General features: G+C 50.0%; 2 protein-coding genes across 2 annotated transcripts; both read left to right on the forward strand.

The window, feature by feature from the left end:
* Positions 1-302: 302 nt before the first annotated feature.
* On the forward strand, positions 303-11,090 carry ALB (albumin). The gene is made up of 15 exons (XM_048304226.1): positions 303-448; positions 1,189-1,249; positions 2,068-2,200; positions 3,057-3,271; positions 3,873-4,005; positions 4,178-4,275; positions 5,021-5,150; positions 6,048-6,262; positions 6,388-6,520; positions 7,774-7,871; positions 8,031-8,169; positions 8,823-9,046; positions 9,568-9,700; positions 10,618-10,674; positions 10,905-11,090. The coding sequence occupies exons 1-14, from the start codon at positions 364-366 to the stop codon at positions 10,666-10,668; spliced, it is 1,848 nt and encodes a 615-aa protein (XP_048160183.1). The 5' UTR covers positions 303-363; the 3' UTR covers positions 10,669-10,674; positions 10,905-11,090.
* A 10,047-nt stretch (positions 11,091-21,137) lies between these two features.
* On the forward strand, positions 21,138-24,160 carry LOC125326204 (elastin-like). The gene is made up of 5 exons (XM_048304227.1): positions 21,138-21,443; positions 21,632-21,779; positions 22,290-22,461; positions 23,501-23,741; positions 23,915-24,160. The coding sequence occupies exons 1-5, from the start codon at positions 21,153-21,155 to the stop codon at positions 23,936-23,938; spliced, it is 876 nt and encodes a 291-aa protein (XP_048160184.1). The 5' UTR covers positions 21,138-21,152; the 3' UTR covers positions 23,939-24,160.
* Positions 24,161-24,768: the final 608 nt, after the last annotated feature.

The raw sequence follows: 24,768 nt of genomic DNA on the forward strand, positions 1-24,768 counted from the left end.
AAAATAAAGGCTATAGAATTAGCCCTGATGACTTTTTTGTCTGATGCCTTGAACTCCTTGTTTGTCATTTGATAAGGAAATTTACGCAAAACTTTTATCTTTTTTGGGTGCTGGAAGGTTCAACCTCTTCAGGACAAAAAGGCCCAGAGTAACAACACAGAATAAATAACTAATATCAAATTAATTTTTGGCAAGGGCAGCTGAAGTTTTGTAATCTTCTTCAGGCCAAATGGAAATCTACAAATGCCAGCTTGAGGGTTAATATTTTACAAGCATGGGTAGTGAAGGGTATATAAGCAAATTCTCTTCTTTCAATCTTCCTAGCATTTTTGAGCAATTTTGCTCACATCATAACCTGAAACCATGAAGTGGTTAGCATTAATTTCATTTCTTTTTCTCCTAAGTTCTGCCAGATCCAGGAATCTGCAAAGAACTGCACGAGATGCAGGTAAGAAAGGACTAATTAGTTCTCTTGGAAGTCTTTGTTCTATCAATTTAACGTTTTAAATACAGTTTCACAATTTGTGGGAGCCTGATCCATATTGAACAGAAAAATATTATTGACTTGAAAGGAAACTAAATGAAGAGACAATGGGGAGATGGGTAGGACGCTCAGGACAGCTTAACTGGGCGAGTGAGTGTGGTGCCATCCCTCTGCAACGTCTATGTGGTGCATGAACAGATGTTAATGACTCAGGATCTGTTCCTTTCCAACATGGAAAAAGCAGATGCACTGTGCTTTTGGAAGTTCTGTCTTTTGACAAGCTAGTAACTTAGTGTTCCCAAGAAGAATGTTTGCTCTAATCAAGCAGCAGCCACATTGCTTTATTTGCAGTGTTTGGTGGTGGTGGTTACTCAAAGGACACATTTGCTAACCCTGGATAGTAAGTCCCAGCAGTCTTTTTGAACATCTGAGTTAAGTAGCTGCTTACAGAGTTAAATATTGTATTAGAATTATGAAAATCATATGCTTGTGTTCCTTCAAAAAGACAAGCAAACATAAGAGTTGGGTATCTGCAGACAAATGAACAAGAAAGAGTTCAAATTCTTACGCTCTTAAGTATAAGAGTTGGGTGAATGCTGAACCCTTGTGAAAATCTGGCCCTTGGTGCCCAGAATGTATTTTTCGGGGTCCAGCACAGACGGTGTGACAGTGAGCGTCACTTGTCCCTTTGTTTGTCTTCCTAGACCACAAGAGTCCGATTGCCCACCGCTTCAAAGACTTGAAGGAGGAGACATTTAAGGCAGTGTAAGTGAACATTCAGCTTCCAGCTTCTGATTGTTTTTCTGTCTCTCTTGATATTGTACCGAAAAGGGAAAGTAAGACACACTGTATGGGCTCACAAGGAGTCTGTATGTCTCACTGAAACATTGAGTTAGCCCCTTACTGTTACTGTGCAAAACCTAGAAATATTTTAAGGCCTGCAAATGTCACAATGACTTTATTGCTCTCTGGAAAAAAAAATTCCTTGCAAGCCTTGTGAAAAGGCCTCTGGTTCCTTCTCTGAAAATAAAATAGGCATGAGGAATACAGGTTTGATATCCTTAGAATGAAATTATGCTGCATTGAGACATTGCCAGAAAAAAACACAAACAAACTACCAACCTCAAAAAACAAACCTGCAACAGGTTTTCTGAGACAATTCAGTGGTTTTCATTTGAAACTGGTTTTGGGAAAGACAGAGGGCCCTGACAGACACATAAGTACTGAGAGAAGGCAGCCTGAAGATCTCAGTGACCAAATCCAGCTTAGGTTACGGCATTTATGAGTTTGCTCGTAAAAGTGACAGAAAACTCCAATCACAGTCTTTTCTGGTTTTTTTCTAATTTATTATGCAAGGCTTCTTTTATTGGGAAGGTAAAAAGGTTATTGGGAAGGTTAAAAACATGTTCAGAAAGGAGGTGAGAAGAAGACAGATGTGGGATCTGGCACTATGCTCTGCATGGTGTTCTAGTTAGCCTTTGTGCATGTCATTTGAACAAACAAGTTTAATTCAGAAGCACGTTTGAAAATATTGCCTGGTATGTTTCTCATTTTCATATTCCAAACTGTGCTTTGTGTTTCAGTACCATGATCACGTTTGCCCAGTACCTCCAGAGATGTTCCTACGAGGGGCTGTCTAAGCTGGTGAAGGATGTTGTTGATTTGGCACACAAGTGTGTGGCCAATGAGGATGCTCCCGAGTGCTCAAAACCACTGGTAGGCAGTGAATCCTTCAGTATTGTATTTCTCTTCGCTCTGTGCAGCTGCCAGGATCACCCTCCTTGAGGACTTATACCTGAACCTTTCGGGTGTGGCTATTGTCACTGGCCAATGCTCAGATTTTAGTGCTTAGAGAACTTGTTTTTGTCAGGTTCTAAAACTGTGCCTTTGAGAAATGCCTAGATGATCCATGGAGCCATATATTGGAGACCAAACACCACGCTTTGGCACATTCAACTTAGTTAGCATTGCCTGAAAATAAACGTTAGCATTTTGTACAAAACCCTAGCTGTAACGTAGAGGCCTAATTCTAGGTATTAAAGTGACCCAAGCGTGTGGATTTCCACACTGGGGTGACTTGAAAAGGTGTGTGTGCTAATTTAAGGCACTTAGTTTATGAGGGTTTGAAAAAATTCTTCTAAAATCAGGTAACAAAAGAAGTTTGCAGGTATTTAGGATCCCTGAATGTCTAACAGGTTCAGCTAGACATTAGTTCTCCCTAAAGACTTCCCAAACTGCTCATCAAGTAGAATTCCAAATCCTACTTCAATTAATCTGAAAATTCAGTTTAGTCAAATTATAAGTAAAAGGAGAGTATCTCTGTCTTGCAGAGAGTATTTCAAATTATAAATTTTTTTTCAGTAAAGCATTGGAACCATTTTGATATCGGACTACATAAAATAAAACTTTATAAAATTATGTGAAAAGCAGTAGATTATTTTGATTTATGGTCTAAATCTTGCTCAGTAAAAATGTATTTACTATTCAGCCTGGGTTTTCTTTTGCAGATAAATAGACAATACATTCCACTGTCTATAAACACTAATTCTGACCCCCGGCACCTCCCTTACAGCCCTCCATTTTCCTGGATGAAATCTGCCAAGTTGACAAGCTCCGCGACTCATATGGTGACATGGCTGACTGCTGTGGTAAAGCTGATCCCGAAAGAAATCAGTGCTTCCTGTCCTTCAAAGTTCACCAACCAGACTTCATTCCACCATACCAGAGACCAGCTGCTGATGTGATATGCAACAAGTACAAGGATGAACGGGTGTCACTCCTGGGACAGTAAGGAAAACAGCCACTTCTACTTTCTTATCCTGATCACATTTTCTCATTTCATGCAAGAGCAGGTTTTTGCATTTGAAACAGGGGTTAAAGATCACATGTCATAAATCTTGGATGACTTTTCTTCCCCAAACCTGCTGAAAACTCACCGTGTCTCCAGTACTGATTTAATAACCTACTTGCTCCAGCTTCCCACTACCATAGGTGTAATTGGCAAGAATGAAGAAAGATAACAGTAAGAAGAATAAAAATTGGCAATAAAATCTTGGCAAAAGGGCCATAGATGTATTTTTCACTCTGAAAATCAGAATTTTCAAGTATTGGACAATACGTTTTAAAAAACCAGCTATACATCAAACCAGATGGCTGACAACATCAGGAGCTCACCCTTCACTCACAGTTACTGAGTCCTGCCTTGGGAAGAGTGAGATTTAGCAGAGCATCTCCTATCAGTAGGCATTATGTTTTGAAAGTAGATTACTAAATTAGATTTCTAAAGTAGATTTCTAAACTAGGAAAAAGTTAGAGAAGCTGCAAGAGGTTTAAGGCCATTTGCTATTGTCACTGGAACATGGAACTTACGCTTTCCTTTTCCTTCTAGTTTCATCTATACTGTTGCAAGAAGAAACCCCTTCTTGCATGCCCCAGCGATCCTGGGTCTGGCTGCTGAGTATGAAAATGCACTTAAAAGCTGTTGCCCAGAGAGTGATATTGGTGCTTGCTTGGATGCAAAGGTACAGCAAATTTGTCCCTGTGGATGAACACTAAGCAACTGAGTGAGAAACAGGCAGAATTCTCCTGTCTATGCAAATCTTTGCATGAAGAACTTGAAGAGACAGGTCAGAATTAATTGTATCCCTTGGATGTAATCAGTTTAATGTGATAATGTGTGTCCTGTTACCGCAGGCAGTTGTCATCAAGGAAAGAGCCAAGCTTATAGGAGTGAAGCAGCAGCATGGATGTCGAATCCTCGACAAGTATGGTGAGAGGACTTTCCAAGCAAGGTAAGTTCCAATCACGTTTTTGGATGAAATGTAGGCTTGTCAACCTGTGAGTGAGACCTAGGAAAAAGCTCAGCTGTGAGAGTTGCAGAGCAATGAAACCATCTCTGGAGCCAGTCCAGAAGATGTAGAATTAACTGTTGGAGTGTCACTCGGAACCAGAGATTAGAGTGTGTTCCAATGCCAACAGCTTTCAGTGATGGACACATCAACAATCAGCAAAGTAAGGTGCTAGTTTGAACCTTAAGCCAACCAAAAAGTCAGATTTGGCAGAATCACAGTTGTTAAAACATTTGTTTGTAAGATAAAGAAAAGCTTTAACAATTAATAAGTGGATCATCTGTCTGGGCACTGAGAGGTGCTTTCGTTCTGTGGCCAGTCTGATACACTAACATTGACTAGGATTATCTTATAGATGTAGTCAGCTTTGATTTAAAGGTATAATCAGGACTATATCTATCTGTGCCAAGTAATCTGGAGTGCTTTCCAGTCGCTCAAGAGTGATCGGGAATTCTAGAGTGTGAGTCTTACAGTTCAGGCAGAACAGAAGAACCACAAATTTGTTCCTTTCTGGCTTTACTGGTGTAGATGTTGATGCCCTTTTTTTTCAGCCACCAGAAATAAGATGAGAAGAATGAGTATTTTCTTGAAACAATCCTGATCTACCATATCATGTGTTAATGACTTACAAGGTTTCTGTTCCCTACAGTGCTTTAAAACAAGTGTCTTTTTCTCCTTTTCTACCCAGTAAACTTGTTCGTATGAGCCAGAAATACCCCAAGGCTCCATTTGCAGAACTTGTTAAGATGGTCCATGATGTGAAGGATGTCTACAAAGAGTGCTGTGAAGGGGACATGGTAGAATGTGTGGATGACTGGGTAAGCTCACTCACTATTTTAAACAATGTTTGCGTATTTGAAAAATGTTTAGAGAGATAGTAATTTGTGCAGCTGCTCATTCACAGTCCAGGGAACTTAAACTTGTACTCAGCCCTGCTGGAAGGTTCCTCAAGCACTGAAAAGCTCAGGATCAGCACAGCTGACTGTTACTGGCAGTAGGTTTCGGCACAGCTGTGGATATAGCCCTGTCTGATCATGAGGACAAGGAGCTGTTGCTTACAGTCTACCAAGTGTGTTTGGCTGAAATCAGAACACTTAGCAGGGAGGTTGTTTGATGGTATTTATTCACTTCAACTCAATCATAAATAAAGCAAAAGAAAGGAGAGGCAAAAAGGCTGCAATTTTTTCTCCTGTCCTGTCGAGTGTACTGCCATTAATCCAGCTTTCCTGTAGTGCCAATGAATGCTAGAGAACAGATTAACAAACCTCTGCAATAGTGAGATGATTTCAATATTGCCTGGCTGACTGAAACTTGGACACACTTGTTGAGCCAGCTGGTTCCAGTGCTCTGGGGTTTTATCATGTTTTGTCCTCTTTCAGAGCTGGGCATCTTATCAGGACTGACAAGATCCATCAGACATCCTTGTGACAGAGCACTCAGTGATGTGCCCTGACTTTCCAGAGTTTGTATTCTCAGAGTTTCTAGGATCAGGGAGGGAACCATTCACCCTGCACACCGTGTTCAGCACACACAGGGAATGCTCATGCCCCAGTTATTTCTCTTTGTATGAAGGCAGCATTTTTTTTCGCGAAGCGCTAAGTAAATAGGTGACGTGAGTGAAAAGGAAAGAGTCTGAAGCGGAGAGAGCAGATCAATTAATCTGTCTTTAAATTATAATTTCATAGCTTGTCTGATACTATGTTTTAATTTTACAGTCAGAGCTCGTGACCTCTTTGTGCTCTAAACAAGATATTTTCTCAAGTAAAATCAAGCCTTGCTGCGAGAAGCCAGTAGTGGAACGGACCAGGTGCATCATAGAGGCAGATTTTGATGACAAACCTGACAATCTTCCCTCTCTAGTTGAAAAATACATTCAAGATAAGGAAGTGTGTAAAAGCTATGAGCCAAACCATGATGCATTCCTGTCAGAGTAAGTAGTACCAACAGCATTCCAAGCTCATTGTCCACCTGAGGAAATGTCCTTGTTATTACTGCACTGTGCTTGATGAAAGCAGCACATTATTCAGGAGCTCTGTCTGCTCACGTGCCTTTCAGGTTTGTTTATGAATATTCACGAAGACACCCCGAGTTCTCCACACAGCTGATTATGAGGATTACTAAGGGATATGAAACACTCCTGGATAAGTGCTGCAAGACAGACAACCCTGCTGAGTGCTACGGAAACGCTGTAGGTGCAAAGCTTTGTTTGCAGATGACTAGAATGCTTGATTGGTACCTGTCATGAAAGAATTGGGTTGAGAAGCTCCTACAGAAGAGCAGACAGAAAGCTTTTGGAGAGAGTAATCCCAAGGGAAGTTAATATCCTGGTGGAAGATGAAGCACTCCATGGCCCATGGCAAGGATACAGGGTTATCTCAGATCAGAGTAATTTCATTGGTCACATTACAGTATTTCAGACTAGTCTCACTCAGCTGTCTGATGCCTCTGTATCTCAGAAGTGGTTCTGCTTGTCCTGAGGCTGACAATTAATAGCTCAGTTATACTCTGAGCTCACTGCCTATACTGAGTATGGCTGCTCATGGATTGTGATGGGAATGTGCATGGCCAGCACATAAGAGACCCCTCAACTTAAGTCTGATCTGCAACTCAGTCACACACAAGGCACAGCATAAGTTGAGTCCCTGAAAGCTTTGGCCAAGAGATGTTCCCCTCATGGATGATAGTAATTTGAAATATTTACTTGATTTAAACAAATAAACATAAACCCCCACTGTTTAGAAAGTAAGTCCAACAGGTAATTAATTTAAATTAAATTTTTAAAATGTGGCTGCCTTTTTCAAGGAAATTTCTGTTAGAACTTAAGACCCACAAGGGAGTCAAATCCTGCCTACACCATCCTGGCTATACGGAAGTGATCAACTTTGCAAAATGAGCATTTTGTAGTTAAGAGGTTTAGAAGAGATCAAAAGTTACATTTGTATGACTGTAACTGATGCCTTGGAGTGGCTACCTGGAAACAGAGGCTAGACAAGATTATGAGAATAAAAGCAGGTATTTATTTGATGGGCCTTCAAAGGTACACCTTGGGAGTCAAAAGCCTCCGAGGGGCTCCACCCAAGATGGACGCTGGGTTGCAGGTTTTTCACACTTTTATAAGTTTGGTCCATTTGCATATCAGGGTTAATTCTCCAATTATAATTTCAGGTAGTGATGTCATTATCCCCAGTTTGCTCCCCCTGTCAGAGGCTTTAGTTTACATATTTTGGGGCCTGGGACAGCAAGGTGTCCTTGAAGTGCAAACCTAGAGAGGGTTTTTTATGTCCAACCAGCATGAGAGGACAGTAGCTGACAGGCTGTATGAAGTTTCAGAGTTACATACTAAGCAGTACAGGATTTGAAAAATATAAAAGTTAAAACCTAAGGCATCGTTAACAGCAAGTCCTGCTCTAATATTACTAATAAGTTTGTACTTGTTTGCAGCAAGAGGACCTGAACAAGCATATCAAGGAAACTGAGGATGTTGTGAAGACAAACTGTGAGCTGTTCAATACCCATGGCGAGGCAGACTTCCTTAAAGGGTGAGCAACTCATGATAAATATTCTGGAGTGTAATGAATTACACTGGCTGCTTTGGGCAGATTGATTTGATCTTCACTTCTGTTTTCCCTTCAGTGGGCCAGATGTGCTCACATTTGAAGAATGCTCTACTAACAGTCATTTTAATTTGTCTTTGTCAGAATTCTGGTCCGCTACACTAAGAAAATGCCTCAGGTATCAACTGACACCTTGCTTGAAATTGGGAAGAAAATGACAGCCGTTGGCAACAAGTGCTGCAGTCTTCCTGAGGAGAAACGCATGTCTTGTTCTGAGCACTATGTGAGTACACAGATTTATTCTTCTCCCTTCTTCTCTTTGAGATTTTTCCCGTTTGCAAAAATACTGAATTCTGGCGAGATAGCAAACACAGTGATTTTTCATAAACACCATGGTAAACATCTGCCTAACAGAATTCCCAGTCTGTTCGTTTTTTAATGGATGTGGGAGCCTAAATAGCTATCTGATGGTAGCTTGTGAAAATTTTAGTTAAACTTTGCTTTCCCTCAGAAAGCAAAAGTAAGTTCATAGAATCATAGAATCAGGAATCATAGAACCATAGAATGGCCTGGGTTGGAAGGAACCTTAAAGATCATCCAGTGCCAACAGCCTGCCGTGGGCAGGGACACCTTCCACTGGACCAGGTTGCCCAGAACTCCATGATTGAGACTGTGGCAGGTAGCATTTGGAAAAGCTAAGCAGTGTCTTGAAACCTTCAAACCTACTGATTGTAGCCCAATGCCCAGACTGTTTGCAGGTGAAGAAATGCCTTAGTCCAGGAAAACCTATTTATTTTAAATTTCAAACATATGCCATTTCCCAGCAGGTGTTAGATCCAATAGCTCCCACTTCCAGCTGTGCTCTCGTAACACAAACATCACCTAGTTCCTGTGGTTTTGGGAAGATGTAACTCACCTTTGCCCTTTTCTTTTCAGCTGAGCATCATCATTGAAGATATGTGCAAGAGGCAGGAGAGCACCCCTATCAATGACCAGGTTTCACAGTGCTGCAACGAACTCTACTCTTACAGGAGACCATGTTTCACTGCCATGGGTGTAGATACCAAATATGTGCCTCCACCATTTGACCCCATGATGTTCAATTTTGATGAGAAAATGTGCAGTGCTCCTCCTGCTGAGCGCGAAGAAGGGCAGCTGAAGTAAGCTCCAAGAAATACCTTGTAGGAAAGCTTTTGAAATGTAGCACTTATGGGAGTGCAGAAGGAAGCTACAGACACTCTGTTTTGTCATCTGACTGGGGCTTCACTAGTGGCAGAGAAAACCAGATGGAACTATGTGTTTGCACTGACCTGGTCAGCATATAACATCATGTAGTTTGGAAGAGGAAAAATAGGATTTTTTTCTTCACGTAAAATCACTCTCTTAACTGACCAGTTTCATGTAGGCCCGCTGCCTGTGCAAGTCTTGAGATGTACTTAATTAAGACAACATACAGATCATTTCCCTAAGTTTTTCCCCACCTGTAACTGAGTTAACACAAAGCAAACAGATGGTTGTGTTAGACTGGAAGTTAGGAGTCACCAACAGGCACAGGCTCATCTAGGCATGACAAAAAAAACCCTCATAAATGAGCTGTGCCTGGGGGGGAATGGTGTCTTGTAAACTGGGGAATCCAACTACAGCAGGCAACGTTAACTGTGTCTTGTGGCTTTGTTTTCAGATTGCTCGTCAACCTCATCAAGCGCAAGCCCCAGATGACAGAAGAACAACTAAAGACAATTGCTGGGGGTTTCACTGCCATGATGGAAAAGTGCTGCAAGCAGTCAGATATTGATGCGTGCCTTGGGGAAGAGGTACTTTCTATCTCCTTTTTTAAAAGAAACAAAACAAAAAACCACACACACACACAAAAAAAACCCAAACCAAAAAAAAAACCAAACCACGTATACAGGAACCTGGAAACTGTGCACTAGAAAGTGGTTCTGCAAACTGCTATGGTCACTTGTCTGTGTGCCCTTAAAATAAATGTGCAGAGCTTAATGTACATCTTGGCTGCACAGATGATAGTCACTGAACAATTTCACGTAGAGAGGTTGTTCTGGAGGTAATTTAGGCAAACCACATGCTCAAAGCGCATCTAAATCCTAGATTAGATTAAGTTCTTTAGGGCCTTGTCAGAAGAGCCAAGTATCTACAAGCCACAGTTGAAAAATACCCATGTGCAGAATTTAAACTTTTTCTCTAGCATACATAAACTTCTTTTTGTGCTACAGATCCTTACAGAACTCTTGGATTACCAGTAAAATGTGCATCTGGATCAATTCTCAGAACTGCCTAGCAATTAGATATATTGAGAGTTCAGCTGATCATGTCACAGAAAAAGTTTATCTAGAGCCATATTGCATTGCCAGGTTTCCAGTAGCAACCTCATTATAATGTAGTAGAACTATTACTAATATCTTAAACTGCTTATTAATTGAATTATTTTTTATTTATATCTGAAGTATTGCATAGGTAAATATATTGAGAAAACTTAGGAAAGAATTATTTTGTCTCTAATCCATTCCAAAAGTTTCTTTTCTACTTTGGCAAAATTGAAAGATACCCAACATCCAGGGGCACATGGGTTCTAGGGTCAGGAAGTACCATTAGAATTATCATTTGAACCATAATTCAGGCACGAGTTTAAGTTTCTAACAGTTCCTTCTCAAGCACAAGCTACTTTGCTCCTTAGTTGCTCTCTCACAACTGTCTGTGTTCCTTTTCCTAGGGTGCGGCCCTAATAGTCCAGAGCAGAGCCACATTGGGAATTGGTGCTTAACCTAAGGTAGGTTACTGCAGTAATGCACATTTGTCCGTCAGTCTGTCTGCCCCTCCCTGCCCACCCTTCCATCCACTTAACTTCTTCATCCCCGAAAAGCATCCAGCTTCCCTTTAACCACCACCTCTGCTTTCCGTAATATTTTATCATCTGCCACTGCACAGGGCACAAAAAGTTGAAGTACTACCAGTATGCTGCCATTTTACAGAATACTCCCTTTTGTCTCTCCAATCTAGGTTGCCACTGGGAAAAATATGAAGAAAAAAACCCTTCCATGTAACTTCTCCCACCCCTTACCCCTTTTCCTTTGGTACTGAATGAATATTTCATGAATCTTCTGTGTTTTGTCAAACTATGTGCTTTTCAATTCCTTTACTTAAAAAAAAAAAAAGAATAATAAATAAAGGCTTTATAAAATTGCACCTGTCCTTGTCTGCTAGTCACTACCATAAGGCAAAGCTCTGTAGTGCTCCCTACACCAAATGGCTACTCTAAGTAGAATATATGGGCAAAGAGTCTATATTTCAGATTTTTTTCCTGTTTATTGCTCTTGGAAAGTTTGTATGAAAGAATATGAAAGATGGTGAAACATTTATCTAGACTTTAACACCCTTGATTTTAGGTTGATTTTAGGCTTTACTTCAGCCATTGTAATTACATATTAAGAAAGGTTTCAAAAGTACTGTTCGATCTCAGTAAGATGACTAGCAAGGCACTCTTCTACAAAAAAAGATTATTTTTACACCAGCCACAAATCAAGCATCTCTTCATTTGCAAAGAGTTGCAAATAGCCCTGCTTTAAGACACTTTTCATGTCTTAATTAGTTTTTTAAAAAATGTTTTAAATTTTCTTCTGAAAAGCTCACCACCTAAATCATGCCCTTCACTCCAGGTAACTCCCCAGAGAGATATTTCCCGGTCCTATGCCACCAAAGCAGTGCTATTTTCTAGGACATACTTCATTTCATTACACAAACCCCCCCATTCTTGACTTCAACAGAGCCCCTTGCACTGTTAGAAGGGCCCTTGTGTAACGAGGCATTTCACAAGGGCAGGTTTCTTGGCCTTAAGAAGCTTTGTGCCTGTGGTTCCTGAACCGGGAGTACTCTACAGGCTGTGGGATGAAATATTCAGAGATACTGGGTCGAAACTTGAACAGAAAGACTCACCAATCTTGTTACACTTGAAAGATTTGAACATTCAGCCACTATAAGTCACGGCTACATATTGGTTTAGAGAGTTGATGTGGCCAAGAGGCACTCACAAACATCAAGATTCCAAGTTTTGTGAATTTGAGGAGCAATACTTGGCAGTTACAGTTGAACTTTTTCCCTTAGTTTAAAGGAACACAAACTTCTTATAAAGACCATTCCCATATCTAATTCATGCAAAAGTCTGACAGTCATTCCCTGCAGCTAAAACCAACCTGCTCTTGGAGCAGTGAGGCCGTAGCTAATTAGTACAAGTTAAGCCTATTGGAAGGGTTTCGGGGAAGATTCTGAGGCACAGAATTTGGGCCCACAAATCTGTCTGTAGGTTTTCTCATTAGATTTCCAGCTGATCCCCACAGCATTCCACATCACAGTTTTTACATGTGCCTGTTCCTTTCCTGTCACAACTGGTGTGGCTTTTCAATTGACCAAATCCAAATGCAAAGCAGGTTAAGGATTCCATCCATTAAGCTTTAGTAATTGAAAATGTGTTTATAATTCTTGTGGCTGTCATTTTGCTGTCTCCAGAGAGAGACAGAATTAATAGAGAAATTATTTCCAGGCTGCATTTATCATTTATTGATGCAGAAAAGAGGAATGTGTCAAGAGAATAAAATTGAGTCAAATGCCAATATACCAAAAATTTGTGAAAACAATTGATTTTGCTGGATCCCACTCCCATTGCTACAATCCATAGGCACTCATGTGTTTCCCTTGCACGTCACAGTGTCTTTCAGTTGGCATAAAGACAGACCTGTGCAGTCAAGCCGCAGCCCTTAAAGCAGCATCTCAAGCCTTAGTGTTGACACAGTTTTGAAAATCACTTCCCAAGAGCTCTCGGTCCCATGCTGATCAACATTGCTTCTATTCCCAGGGCTCTCTTTTGGGCTGGGGCTTTCCACGGCTGATATTTGTTGCCCACCTGGGTTAGTTTCTAATGAACTGAACGTCCTTTTTCTCTTGTAGAGTCTGCGTTGAGAAGGACAAGGACCAAGCACCATCTGCAGCCGTACCCAAGACTGGCACAAAGTGTTCTTGAACCACTTCAGCGTTCCCTGAAGAGGTAGGGAAGCCTCTGCCTGGTTCCCTGGAGCTTGTTTAATCTCTGCTGCCCATGGGCAGAGAGAGCCAGTTCCCTGCCTTGCCCACAGGTGCTGAGCAAGCAGGTCACTGCAACCCAGGCTTGCCTCGTGCTGAGATAACGCGTTTGGACAGGCAGCCCCAGGGGTTCACTTGGCCAGGCCACCACGCCTCCGGGGGCCAGATAAGCCGAGGACAGGTTGTAAATGTCACCCTTTGTACTCTGTCATGTCCAGTTCAGTTGCAATCGGCCTGCGGTGGGATTTGGAACAGAGATAAAAAGCAGGAGTGCCCTGCTTAGGAGGCTAAGGGGATGGCAAGTCAGAGAGCGTTTAAACTTGAGGAATTTCTTTCTTCTTCCATCCCAGGTGTTGTAGGTTCATTTCATGCTCTTAAATGATCTGGCAGATAGGGTTTGCTTCCCAAAAAAGGGCACGCGGTGTCGGTAACAAGCACATACGCAGCAGCCTCTACAGGCATCACTCCTTTAAAGCTTTCACATTCGAAACTGGGCTGCAGATTCCCCTCCCAATAGCCAGAGCCCCCCAGGATCAATTATTAATTCCTTCCTCCTTCTTAGAGGGTAGTAACGACGTCGTTCCAGACTCTCCAGAAAGACATTCATTGCACGAGCACAGAAAGCGGAAGAGCCTCTCCTCACCTGAGGCAGGACAAGGCTGTATTCAAGGAAACCGTTTCACTGTGGTGTGAAGGGAAGCATCCTACAGCACAGAAGCAGACACCCAGTTCTCTTGCTCGAGGCCTGCTGGCACCAACACCACTCTCTGAACTAGACTGGGGCTTCAGCTCCCAAACAGAGGGGTCAGTCCTCCAAGTCCAAAGCAGGGATCAATTTTCTCTATTTTTTGTACTATCAAAAATGTTTGTTACAGAAGAGGTGGCCTCTGAGGCAGCCCATAGGTCCTAGAGTTACTGGAATGCTTCTCTTCTACTCCGTGGGATAAGTGTGTTTTGCTTTTGCCGTGGCTCTGGAATTAAAAGGCAGAGAAGGAGTAGGGCAGGGTGGAAATGTGAGTAGGGAAACTCACAGGGTACAACTCTGTCCTCATGTCTCAGGGGTGACCAAATTGCACTTCAGAGAGAACCTGGACATCCCACACAGACGAGTCCTCCTGGGACACTTGGCAGGTGATTCCCAACACTGGGACCACGCCAAGCACCCGCTGCACTTCCCCCCCACGTGCCACTGGCACGCAACGCGTATCCAGCACGTCCTCGCGAGCCCGGAGGCAGCCGGGATGGAGGGAAGCGCTGCCGGAAAAGCAGTGAGGAAGGAAAGGTGTTTCGTTCCCAGCCCCGTGGCTCGGAGGAGCCGCGGGACGGCGGGATTTGCTGCCGGCTGTACGGCAGCGCGGAGCTGCGGGGGCCTGGGCGCGCTGCCGTGGTACTGCCAGAGGTTATCCTGTCCCCCGTGCCAGCACGCTCACACCACCTCAGGGGACAATCCCAGGACAAGGACTCCAGGAAAAGCCGTCACGTTCCAGCAGAACGACAGACCACACAGAGCACCTCAGAGTGACTGAAAACAAGGGAGAAAACAGACATGGACGGACTTTTTTGTTCCCCGAGGTGAAAAGAATTGGAGTGGGATTCTTTTGAGCGAGATAATTATGGTCTGGATTACACCCTGTGCAGCTTTTCAACGTCCCCCAGCCAAAGGATGGCTGGGGAACAAGAGAATTGCCAAAAATTGCCTGGTTTGCATGAGACAAGTCACACTCTGTGTGGATAGTCCATACATTTATAAAGCCTTTTAAAACCATCAGGCTCTGGACTACAGGTAGAGTCAGAAAAAAGGTTGAGAGATGCACTTTTGGCAAAATACATCCACTCAGGAAATCATCTCCAGGTCCAACAGAAGTTCCTAAGCGATTCTGATACAACTGGTTGCTGGCAGGGGCTGAAAGGAGCAATTCCTGCCATCAGACTCCCCAGCACAGCCAAGGAATCACAGAATCAGCAGCAGCAATGAAGTGGACAACTTGGATTTCCTTCCTGCATTGCCTCCAGGCCTCACACTCCAGAAAGGATTTGTTGAGTAGACAGGTAATGAGCTTTCATCCACCACATCCCTGCCACACCTTGGGTTTTGAGGCACAGATTCTGCGAGTGTCACGCTGCCCCGAGTGATCTGAAGGGAAAACCTTCCCTCTCTCCAGAAGCTCCCAAGGAGACGCTGGAAGCCAAGCAGAAACCCCTGCTTGTCTCAGTGAGCCTCGAGCTGTTACACTCCAGCCGAAGGAGTGGATTAGGCTGGATCTGAGCCAAACTGCCACAGAATGCACAGTAAATTCCCTGTATTCCAGCAGGAGGAGCTGAGCACTGTTCCAGCTCAGAGCACATGGAATCCCATTCACACCTGTACAGGAAGGCAGAGAACTGGTGTTGATTTTTGAGCTAAATATTTGCAGAAAAGGCTCAAATGTGTTGTATGAAAGTGAGTTTTCTTAGGCAATCTGCAATTACCTATTTGAATCACATGGAAAAGCTGAAATGGTTTTGGCTTTCCATGGAAAATTCACATATTCAACCACAAAGCAATTCCTGGAAGATGAGGAGGACAGGAATCAGGGTTTGCAATGGAAGCTGAACAAAGCAAACCTGCAAAAATGAACCAGACTTTCTTTGTAGCCTTTTTAGCATGGAAAACAATACTTATCTCCTTTGATTTTCAAATCCCTGCATTGCAACTTGTTGGTCTTCCTTAGCAGGGAATTACTCCTCATTTTCCAAGAGATCGCTTCTGTAAATTTAAACCAAGCACTCAGCCAGGGATGTTGGTTTCACAGGGCCATAAAAGAGCACTAAAACAAGACATATTCCAAAACACGTGTTCAGATAAAGTCCAGCCATCTTTCTCTCATTACATTTCCATGTAAAAACACAAACATGAACCATGTTTTCCTTAAAAAGCAGTTTGTAAAGTTCCAACATGTCTCTTAAACATGGCATCCCAGTGCTGAAATGAACCATGTCAGATATGAAGGTACTTGAAGGTACAAACCAGCTGCAGGTTTGTGTAGCTGCATTTGGCATGCCATGAGCACGGCTCAGCAGAGCACCGTGCTCCAGGGTCAGGGCACCAGCACCACTCCTGCTGGCCTCCGTGGTGTGTTGGACAGAAGCTAACATTCCTTCTGGGAACGTGCTGATACCCGCTCAGGACGAAGCTGATACCCCTAACTTACTGCCTGAGGTAAAAAATACTATCCAGAGTAATTACCCCAACAAATGTATCAGAAATAGAAATAATAACTGCAATGCCAATGTTGCATTACTTTAAACATTCTGTCTCTCCCCCCAGAGTTCTCCTAGGAAGGCAGGCCAGCCCAGGCCCTGCAGTGATTGTGTTTAGCGGCAGCATAAGGAGAACCGACAGCCACCGTTCCCTCCCCCGTTATTCAGTGTAGCAGCACACCCAAACGGAGCTTGGAACATATATATTCACTGGGTAATTTCTGTATCGCATTAACGAGTTTTGACACTAATGCTAATGCTTCATTAGAAGAAACGTGACGAGTAGGCTGGTTCAATGTGCATTTAGCACTGAAAGATTTCTAGCACACGCAGTGAGACTTTTATTGCTGTCTGACAGCTTTGGCTATCTCAAGTCTCTGCTCAGTCGCAGGGGAGGTGCAGCCAGCAGTGCTGCTTTCCCTCCCTTGGCTGCACCGGGGTCCTGGTGCAGAGCCCGATTCTTTGCGTACGGGCACGGACATTTAATCTTGAGGCCTGTTTCGTTCGGGTCTCCCTCGGCAGACGCTGCAGAGGAGCACAGAAACGGGGGACGGTGGCTTTGCTGGGCTGTCGAATGGGGCAACAAAGCCAACACTCCTGACACTGCGGAGGCTGCAGAGAGTTTGGAGGGGGGAAGTTGTTGCCGTCTCGTATGTGGCAACCCGACCTGAATCACCGAAACTTAACAGCACCGCGATGAAGAGGCAGGAAAACTTGTGTTCATAGCAGCAAAACCCGCCCGAGCCGGGGCGTCTCGGAGCGGTGGCAGCTCGGGCAGGAGGGCACCGGGGCCGGCCGGGCCCCTCCCACCCGGCGCAGGTGTTCGACAGCAAGGAAGGGAGCCGGCAGCGAAGGAAGGGAGCCGGGAGCGAAGGAAGGGAGCCGGCAACGAAGGAAGGGAGCCGGGAGCGAAGGAAGGGAGCCGGGAGCGAAGGAAGGGAGCCGGGAGCGAAGGAAGGGAGCCGGCAACGAAGGAAGGGAGCCGGCGGCGAAGGCAGGGAGCCGGGAGCGAAGGAAGGGAGCCGGCGGCGAAGGCAGGGAGCCGGGGGCGAAGGCAGGGAGCCGGCAACGAAGGAAGGGAGCCGGCGGCGAAGGAAGGGAGCCGGCGGCGAAGGAAGGGAGCCGGCAGCGAAGGAAGGGAGCCGGCAACGAAGGAAGGGAGCCGGCAACGAAGGAAGGGAGCCGGCAACGAAGGAAGGGAGCCGGGAGCGAAGGAAGGGAGCCGGCGGCGAAGGCAGGGAGCCGGCGGCGAAGGAAGGGAGCCGGCAGCGAAGGAAGGGAGCCGGCGGCGAAGGAAGGGAGCCGGCGGCGAAGGAAGGGAGCCGGCGGCGAAGGAAGGGAGCCGGCAGCGAAGGCAGGGAGCCGGCGGCCAGCCGGGAGCGGACACGCGTCCTTGGGCGGCGAAGCGGGGCTGCCCGGGACAGGGACCGCTCGGGACAGCGACTCCCCGGCCGCGGCGTGCGCGGGGCTCGCGTGGCCGGCGGGGCCGCGCTCCGCGGACTGGAATAAAGCTCAGGCTCGCGTCAGTCAGGGAGCTCTCGGTCGCAGGCACCTCTGTGTTTGCAGAGCCTGGGGGAGCTGGTGCAGACCTGGCTGACAGCTCCCGTCACGCCCGGCCAGAAGATGCTTTTCAGCTCTCCGGCACGCCGGGAGAGGGGGAAACACAGACACCACGCACGGCCACAGGGCCCTGGCAGCTCCTTCCCAGCCTGTGCTTTCTGATTGCCAGAGATTATAGGGACTGCCTGTCCCAGAGCATGCTCAGAGAAACAGGTTTCCTGTGGCTGGGTGCAACATACCACTTTGGCAAGACAGTAAAATCACCTCGGTTTCAGGTCACCGTGATTCAGGCTTTTTCACATCAATGGCAGCTTTTTGCCAACAGGTTCATCACATCCCTAAGCACCATATCCATCAGCCCAAACTGCTCCACAGCTGCAGCTGTCAGCAGAAGGGTGGATTTCTGCTTTGTAGTGCCCCGCGGTGAGCGGTCAGGAGGCCCATGCTCCGGCTGGTGCCCAGGCCCAGCCCTCGTTCCCCGTGGCAGGGATGTGGCAGGTGCTTGCTAACGTGGCCGTGCTTCCTGCTTCCAGCTGGACTCTGGGGCTGAGCCAGGGAGAAACACCCTGGTTTAAGCTACATGGAATACTAAAGCCTTGTGTGCACAGCTGGAATTAAAGCACTTGCACCCTCTAGGACTAACTGGCTGTCCCTCAATTACGTGACTGAGTTTCCTCTCTCTTTGAAGGGCCGGAATTGTGATAGGTTTCTCTCCTGTTTCTGACTTCTTTCCAGGCCGTGGAGATGCACATACAACCCCTGGCACAGCCACGCCGAGCTCCTTTCTGCTGCGCTGGCTGGGAAGCTGTCCGACAGAGCCACTCAGACAGCTGGTGAGTGGCTGTGGCCTTCCTGGAGACGTGCAGGGCACACAGTCCTTCACAGAGGTAAAGGAGACTTTTTCCCTTCGGCTCTGAGCTTCTCCTCCCAGTTGTTGCAGTGCACCGTGGGCAGCGGGTGCGGGCTAAAGGATCACACGGGGCGTGGACAGCAGGGCTTTGTCCCATCCGAGTACAGGCAGCCGCGTTCGGGCCTCTGTCTGTGACACCGGCACTGCCAGGACAAACCCCGCTCCCTCCCGTGACCGAGGCAGGAGCTGAGACACCCAGACTTCCAAGTTGCTCCCCATTTCCCGTGTGGGTGCCCACTCCTCCTTATCTCCTGGAGGAACAGATGGCTCTGGATAGTTTTAGTTCCATTTTTTCCAGAGAAACTTTGATCCTCCAGGAGGAAGGTTCTGCCCAGCTCATAAGTGTTGCCTGCCGGGGCCTGGCTTCCCATCCGCGCGATGCCAGCTGCCCCGCCGGCCCTTCCTCTCCTGGTGCCCGCTGCAGAAGGCAGCCCCTTGCAGGCAGCCCTGGCACGCCGCGCTCCCCGTGAGGCTGGGGGAGCTGGTGCAGCCCGGGGAAAAACTCTGACTTGTCAGTTTGGTCTGTCCCTGCCAGGAGACTTCGGTTTTCCTCCGGCCTTTTATATTTTGGGTTGGGTTTGTCCATTTATTGTATTCTAGGTTTGTTAGTGTTATCTTGATGATAGCTTTGGTTTCTGTTGCAGTTTCTGCAGGGCAGGTCTCCGGGGGATCCCCATTTCGGGAGTTTAGGGGATGAGGTCCATCCCTGTGCCCCCAGACGTGCTGTGGTCAAGCTCCCTCACCCCCGAGGTGTGACAGGGAGGCTTTGCCTGGGGTAATTCTTGCCCCACAAGACTGAACCACCCCGGCGTGGTGGTTCTTGCTCCCGGCACCCGATGTCCACCTCAGGGGGACACTTGCTCATGAGGCTTTTTCCAAGGCTTGTGCCCTGCTGATGCTCCACTCCCCGGGGAGCAGCGATGCCTCTCATGAGGAATCGTGAGTGAGCCGAGCTCGGCCGAACCGAGCCGAGCTCCGCCGAACGCAGCCTCCGGCTCTCCTGACCATTAATTAGCGCGAGTGCAGTCCCCGCCTAATGAACTCCGGCCCGACGCCGCGCTCCCGTTCGTATCCGTGCGATGGCCGGGCCGCCCGCGGGACTCGGCAGCGGGAAAACCCCGAGCTTTGGGTGTTCAACGCCGGGCGGCCGCCGCTTCCCCGCGCAGCGCCTCGGCCCGGCCCGCGCCGCCCGCAGGGAGCCGAGCCGAGCTCGGCCGAAGGCAGCGAGCGGCACCGAGCTCGGCCGAACCGAGCCGAGTCTAGCCGAAAACAAAGCTTACGGGTCAGGGATGGTTTGTTAAAGCTCCATTAAGGAATACAGTAAAGGGAGGGACATGAGAGAAGTAGGGAAAAGCGGATTTCCTGCAGGCTAAAGAGGAACCAAAGCAGTTTTGGGGTATGAAGTTCAGCGGGCTGAAACAGCGGGGGCAAGGCAAGAGGGAAACAGAGGCAAGAGGATAAACAGGGAAAATGCTTTGCTCTAAAAGGCCATCCCTCGCGCTAATTATTGGTCACGAGAGCAGGAGAGTGGGTTCGGTGGAGTTCGGTTCGCCTCGGTTGGGCCGAGCGCGGCTCGGTTCGGCTGAACAGGGCTCGGTTCGGCTCGGCTTCGCACCAAGGACTGGTCTCATGTGAAATGTGACTCGGGCACCCCCTCTCCAAGCCGGGCCTCTCTGACAGCAGCGGCCGTTCCGGAGCGGGGAGAGCTGGGATCGCTTCTCACCGAGAACGATCAGGGACCGAGCCTGGGTGCCGCTGTGGGGTGCCGCACGGACCATGGTGGGAGCCCTACAGGACACGGGGCCGGGGACGGGAGGGGCTGTTCCCCTCGGCTGCCGCGCTGGGCCCCGCCGCGGGCAGCGGCTGAGAAGGGCCGCGGGTGCGGCACCTCAGCCCTGGCCCGGCCGCGCTCGGCAGGCGGGTGCGGGCCCGGCCGCGTCCGGCGTTCGAACCGCGCAGCGAGTGCCGGGCGAGCTCAGCGCCGCTCTAACTCAGAAAGCGCCGCCGTGGGGCCCGCAGCAGCGGCTGTGATTCGGCAGAATGCGCTATAGGGCTGCTCTAGGGGCGCTTTCCACAGTACCGGGTTGGCTTTGGCGGGATGCGCCGTAGGGGCGCTGCCTGCAGCACCGATCTGATCTCGGCAGGATTCGCTCCAGGGGCACTCTAGGGACACTATAGGGGCGCTCCAGGGGCACTATAGGGGCGCTCCAGGGGCACTACAGGGACGCTCTAGGGACACTATAGGGACGCTCCAGGGGCACTATAGGGGCACTCCAGGGGCGCTCCAGGGACACTATAGGGACGCTCTAGGGGCGCTATAGGGACGCTATAGGGGTGCTCCAGGGGCGCTCCAGGGGCGCTCCAGGGCGCTCCCCGCAGTAGCGGTGCCAGTCCCGCAGGGGCCGCAGCTGCGCTCGGGGCGCCGGGCGGGGGCGGAGCGGCGGCACCGAGGCCCCGCCCGGGGCATGCGCAGTGCGCGCCGCGCGGCCTTTTCCCGGCGGGACGGCGGGGCCCTGACGGGAGCTGCGGTTCCCGCGGTTCCCGGGGCGGGGTCCGGGCTGTGGCGAGGAGCCGGACGCTGCCCGGGCGGGTGGTCGGGGCTGCCGCTCGGGGCAGGGGAGCCGCCGCTGGCGAAGGGGCCGGGCTGGGGCTCCTGTGCCGGGAGCCGGTTTGCGCCCCCCGGCAGCGCCGTGCGCGCGGAGAGACCTCGGGACGTGTGCGGGGATGGACGAGGCGTTCCGGAGCTCGGGCCCGGCGTGAGTACGAGCTCTCCCACCTCGGGGCTGTGCCGGCCTGCGGCTCCCGGCCGGGATGGCAGGAGCGGCCGTGCCGGGGCCGTGCCGGGAGCTCGGGGCTGCCCCGGGCCGGGGCCTGTCCCGCAGGAAAGCGTGACGTGGTAGAGAAGGGAGCCAGGCGGTGCTCTGGAACTTGGAACCCGCACCAGTGTTTTCCAGATGTACTCGCAGAGATTCGGCCGTGGGGAAGCTGCAGAGAAGGCTGCCCGGCACAGCTCCCCCGAAAGGGCCTTCCCCGACTGAGCTCTCCCGGAGGACGGGGCACTTGCAGCCGCCTGGTCCTTCCTGTGAAATTCGGTAAGTCTGGGGAAGGGCTTCCTGACGGTCCCGGTGTCCCAGCAAGCTGTGCCTCGTTGTCCAGGGGCCCTGCCCGGGCAGCCCGGCTCGGCACAGCTCGGTTCCTGCTGCCGGGCTCACCGGGGGGAGGCAGAGGCACCAAACTGCGCGTCAGGCTGGGAAGGGGCAGGCGGGGGGAAGGAGAGGAGGCAAAGCCTCTCCACCGGCCCCGGGCCCAGCCTGCCCGGGACAGGCTTCTGAGAGGCCCCGGCGGCTCTTGTTCGCCCGGAAAGCCGCGGCCGTCGGGGGCTCGGGGGGGTGACCCGGGCCCTGCAGCACCGCAGGGAAAAGGGGGGAGCACGGGGCGGGTGGTGACCCACGGGGGGCGGCTGCAGTCCTTACAAGCGGGGTCTGCGCTCAGCGCTGCGTTTTGCTGCCTGCAGGGAGGGACCTGTGGTGTGGGTTGGGAGCTCCTGCTGGGGCAAGAGCTTCATCTTCCAAGAGGCAAAGCTGCAGCCTCTTCCTCACCGGGGACTGTCTCCATGCAGGACACAGCACAGGGGACGGGCCGAGGGGCTCAGCCTGGGACGCGGCCCCAGCAGGAGCGGCCCTGGGCACCCTGGCGCGGGAGGATGAGCCCAGGTGAGGAGCGCGGCCCCAGCGCGGCCCCGGCAGAGGCTGGCACCGGAGGAGGGAATGTCCGGTGAGTGCTCTGACCCGGGCAGCTCTGCCGTGCCCCTGGGGAAGGCGGCAGGATCGGGCGGGAAGGAAGGAATGCCCCAAATGCACAGGAGCTGAGGAAGTTGTGCCGTGCCGGCGGCTTCTGGCGCCGGCCCTGCCAGGCTGCAGCAGGTCAGGGCGGTGGCTGTGCCCCGCTCCTCCCTTGTGCCTGGCTGTTCCTCGGGAAGAAAAGGGTTGTGCTTGTGGTTTCTGGCTGCGCGGCACGTCCCGCCGCGCTGCGGTTTGGGGCCGCCCTGGCAGTGCTCCTGGACGGGGCCCTGGCCGCAGGGGGAGCGGGACAGGCGTTGGGATTCGGCTGTGCCCGGCGATTCTGGGAGCCGGGAGAAGGAGCTGCCCCGGAGCTGCCCACGGGCGGCTTCTGCCCGCGCCCTCAGCAGCCGCCGCTTTGGCTTCTGGGCACGGACGGGCTGGGGACGATCCTGTCCCGCTCCCCCTCCCGGGGCGCTTCTGGTTGTTGTGGGCCCTCCGTGGCCGGTTTCACTGGGTGTTTAGCGTGGGCTCGGCTCAGCTGCGTTTGGTGTTTGGCCCTGTGGCGTGCTCAGGCTGGGCTCGATCGGGGTTTGTGCTGTGCCTGGCTCAGCGATGGGTATCAGGATGTGCAGCACGCTCCGTGGCTCCCCAGACCTGCTGCGGGGCGGGGCGAGGGTGGCCGGGGGAAGGTGCTGGGCCGGGCCAGGCACAGCCCGCCCTCGGCCCCAGGATTGTTTGGTGGCTCGTTCCCGAAACGCCCCTCACTGAGCGCAGGGGTTGCAGCAATCTGCGCCTCCTCCTCCTCCGCTCTTCTGGGCAGAAACGCGCATTTTTTGGGCTGAGCCCTGAGCTCTCCCGTTGTCATTTCTCCCTCCCCTCCCCATCGTCGGCGGGCAGCGCCGGACAGCCCGTGCCGACAGCGAGGGGCAGCAGGGAGGGAAGGGTTGCCCCTGCGTGGGAGGGGGACGGGCATCTCCTCTGGGTTACGTGGGGCTCTGCTGGGCGCCCTGACTGCTGAGCCCTTTTTGCAGAGACACAGGAGACGCTGCCGCAGCTGTCCCCAGGAGAGCTGGCGGCCCCGCCTCACGTCCGCTGCCGGGAATGGGACTGGGAGAGGCCTCCACGCGGAGACTGGCGCGGCTCCGGTCCCCGATGGAAGAGGCTGGGCTCCCTGCTGCTCGGAGCTCCTCATCGGGACGTCCGCGCCCGCCTCGGAATCCGGGCTGCCGTAATCGCGGCTCCGGCCACGAGACGTTCCTGCCGCAGCTGCAGGTAAGCTCAGCTCTCCCTCTCTCGGGCACGCCTGGTACAGCTCCAGCACGCTCTGGACAAGAGCTGTTCCTGGTTCTCACAGCTCCTGCTGAGGGACCCCCTGCTGCCTTCCTGCTCTCAGGATATTTGAGGACCCAGGCGATTTCTATTCCTTCTGTTTGTTTCACTTGCAGGTGATAGCCGGTCCAGCTTGCTGAAGCTCCGAGATGCTCCAGATCCGGCTTCATAAGCGCTGCTGCTTTTTGTTACAAGCCAGTTTAAAGCTCCAGCTACTTGCAGTTAGCTGGGCTTTTGGCCAAGTTGTAAATCACTCACTGTCATCAACTGCATATAACTATTAACTGTCATCGAGTTATTGTTCAAATAGAAGTCATAACTGTTTTGGTGCTTGTACACAATAAACACTTGGACGTGGAAAAGGGGCTGGAAAGTGCTTTTCGCTCCTGAGACTATCTCGAACCCTTGAAACGGCCTGGTGCATGCCGGCGTCCCTGAGCTTGGGGACCAAGGCGACCGGACCCCTCCTCTGGAGAGGGTCCTCACCCCCAGCCCTCCCACCCAAAGTCCCAGCCCCGAACCCAAAGTTCCACCCCCCCGGCCTCTGTTTTTGGGGCTGAAAACGGCCAGCGGGGCTGCTGTTTCCAAGGCTCCAAAAAGTGGCACTTAGTCATTTTTTTCTGAGTCCCAGAAACACTGGACTGGACCTGCGTTTTCAAGAAAAGAAAATGCAGGACTTAGTTTTTTTTCTGAGCTTCAGAAAGGCATTGCCCACCCTCTGCTTCTGAGCCCCAAAAGCACAACACAGAGGTAGTTTCTTTCTCTGAACTGGCAAAACGCAGCAGCCAGCCTGCAGCTTCAAGAGAAGAAAATGCAGGACTGGGGGGGTTTTTGAGCTTCACAAACACAGGGCTGTGCTTTTGGGACCCAAAATCATCGCCCCGAGCTTGGTTTCAAGGCCCAAAAATGCAGCACTCAGTCTCTGTTCTCAAAAGGTGAAAACACAAGACTTAGTTTTTGCTTTTAGAGC

The sequence above is a fragment of the Corvus hawaiiensis genome, chromosome 5 (genome assembly GCF_020740725.1).
Source record: "Corvus hawaiiensis isolate bCorHaw1 chromosome 5, bCorHaw1.pri.cur, whole genome shotgun sequence".
NCBI lineage: Eukaryota > Metazoa > Chordata > Aves > Passeriformes > Corvidae > Corvus > Corvus hawaiiensis.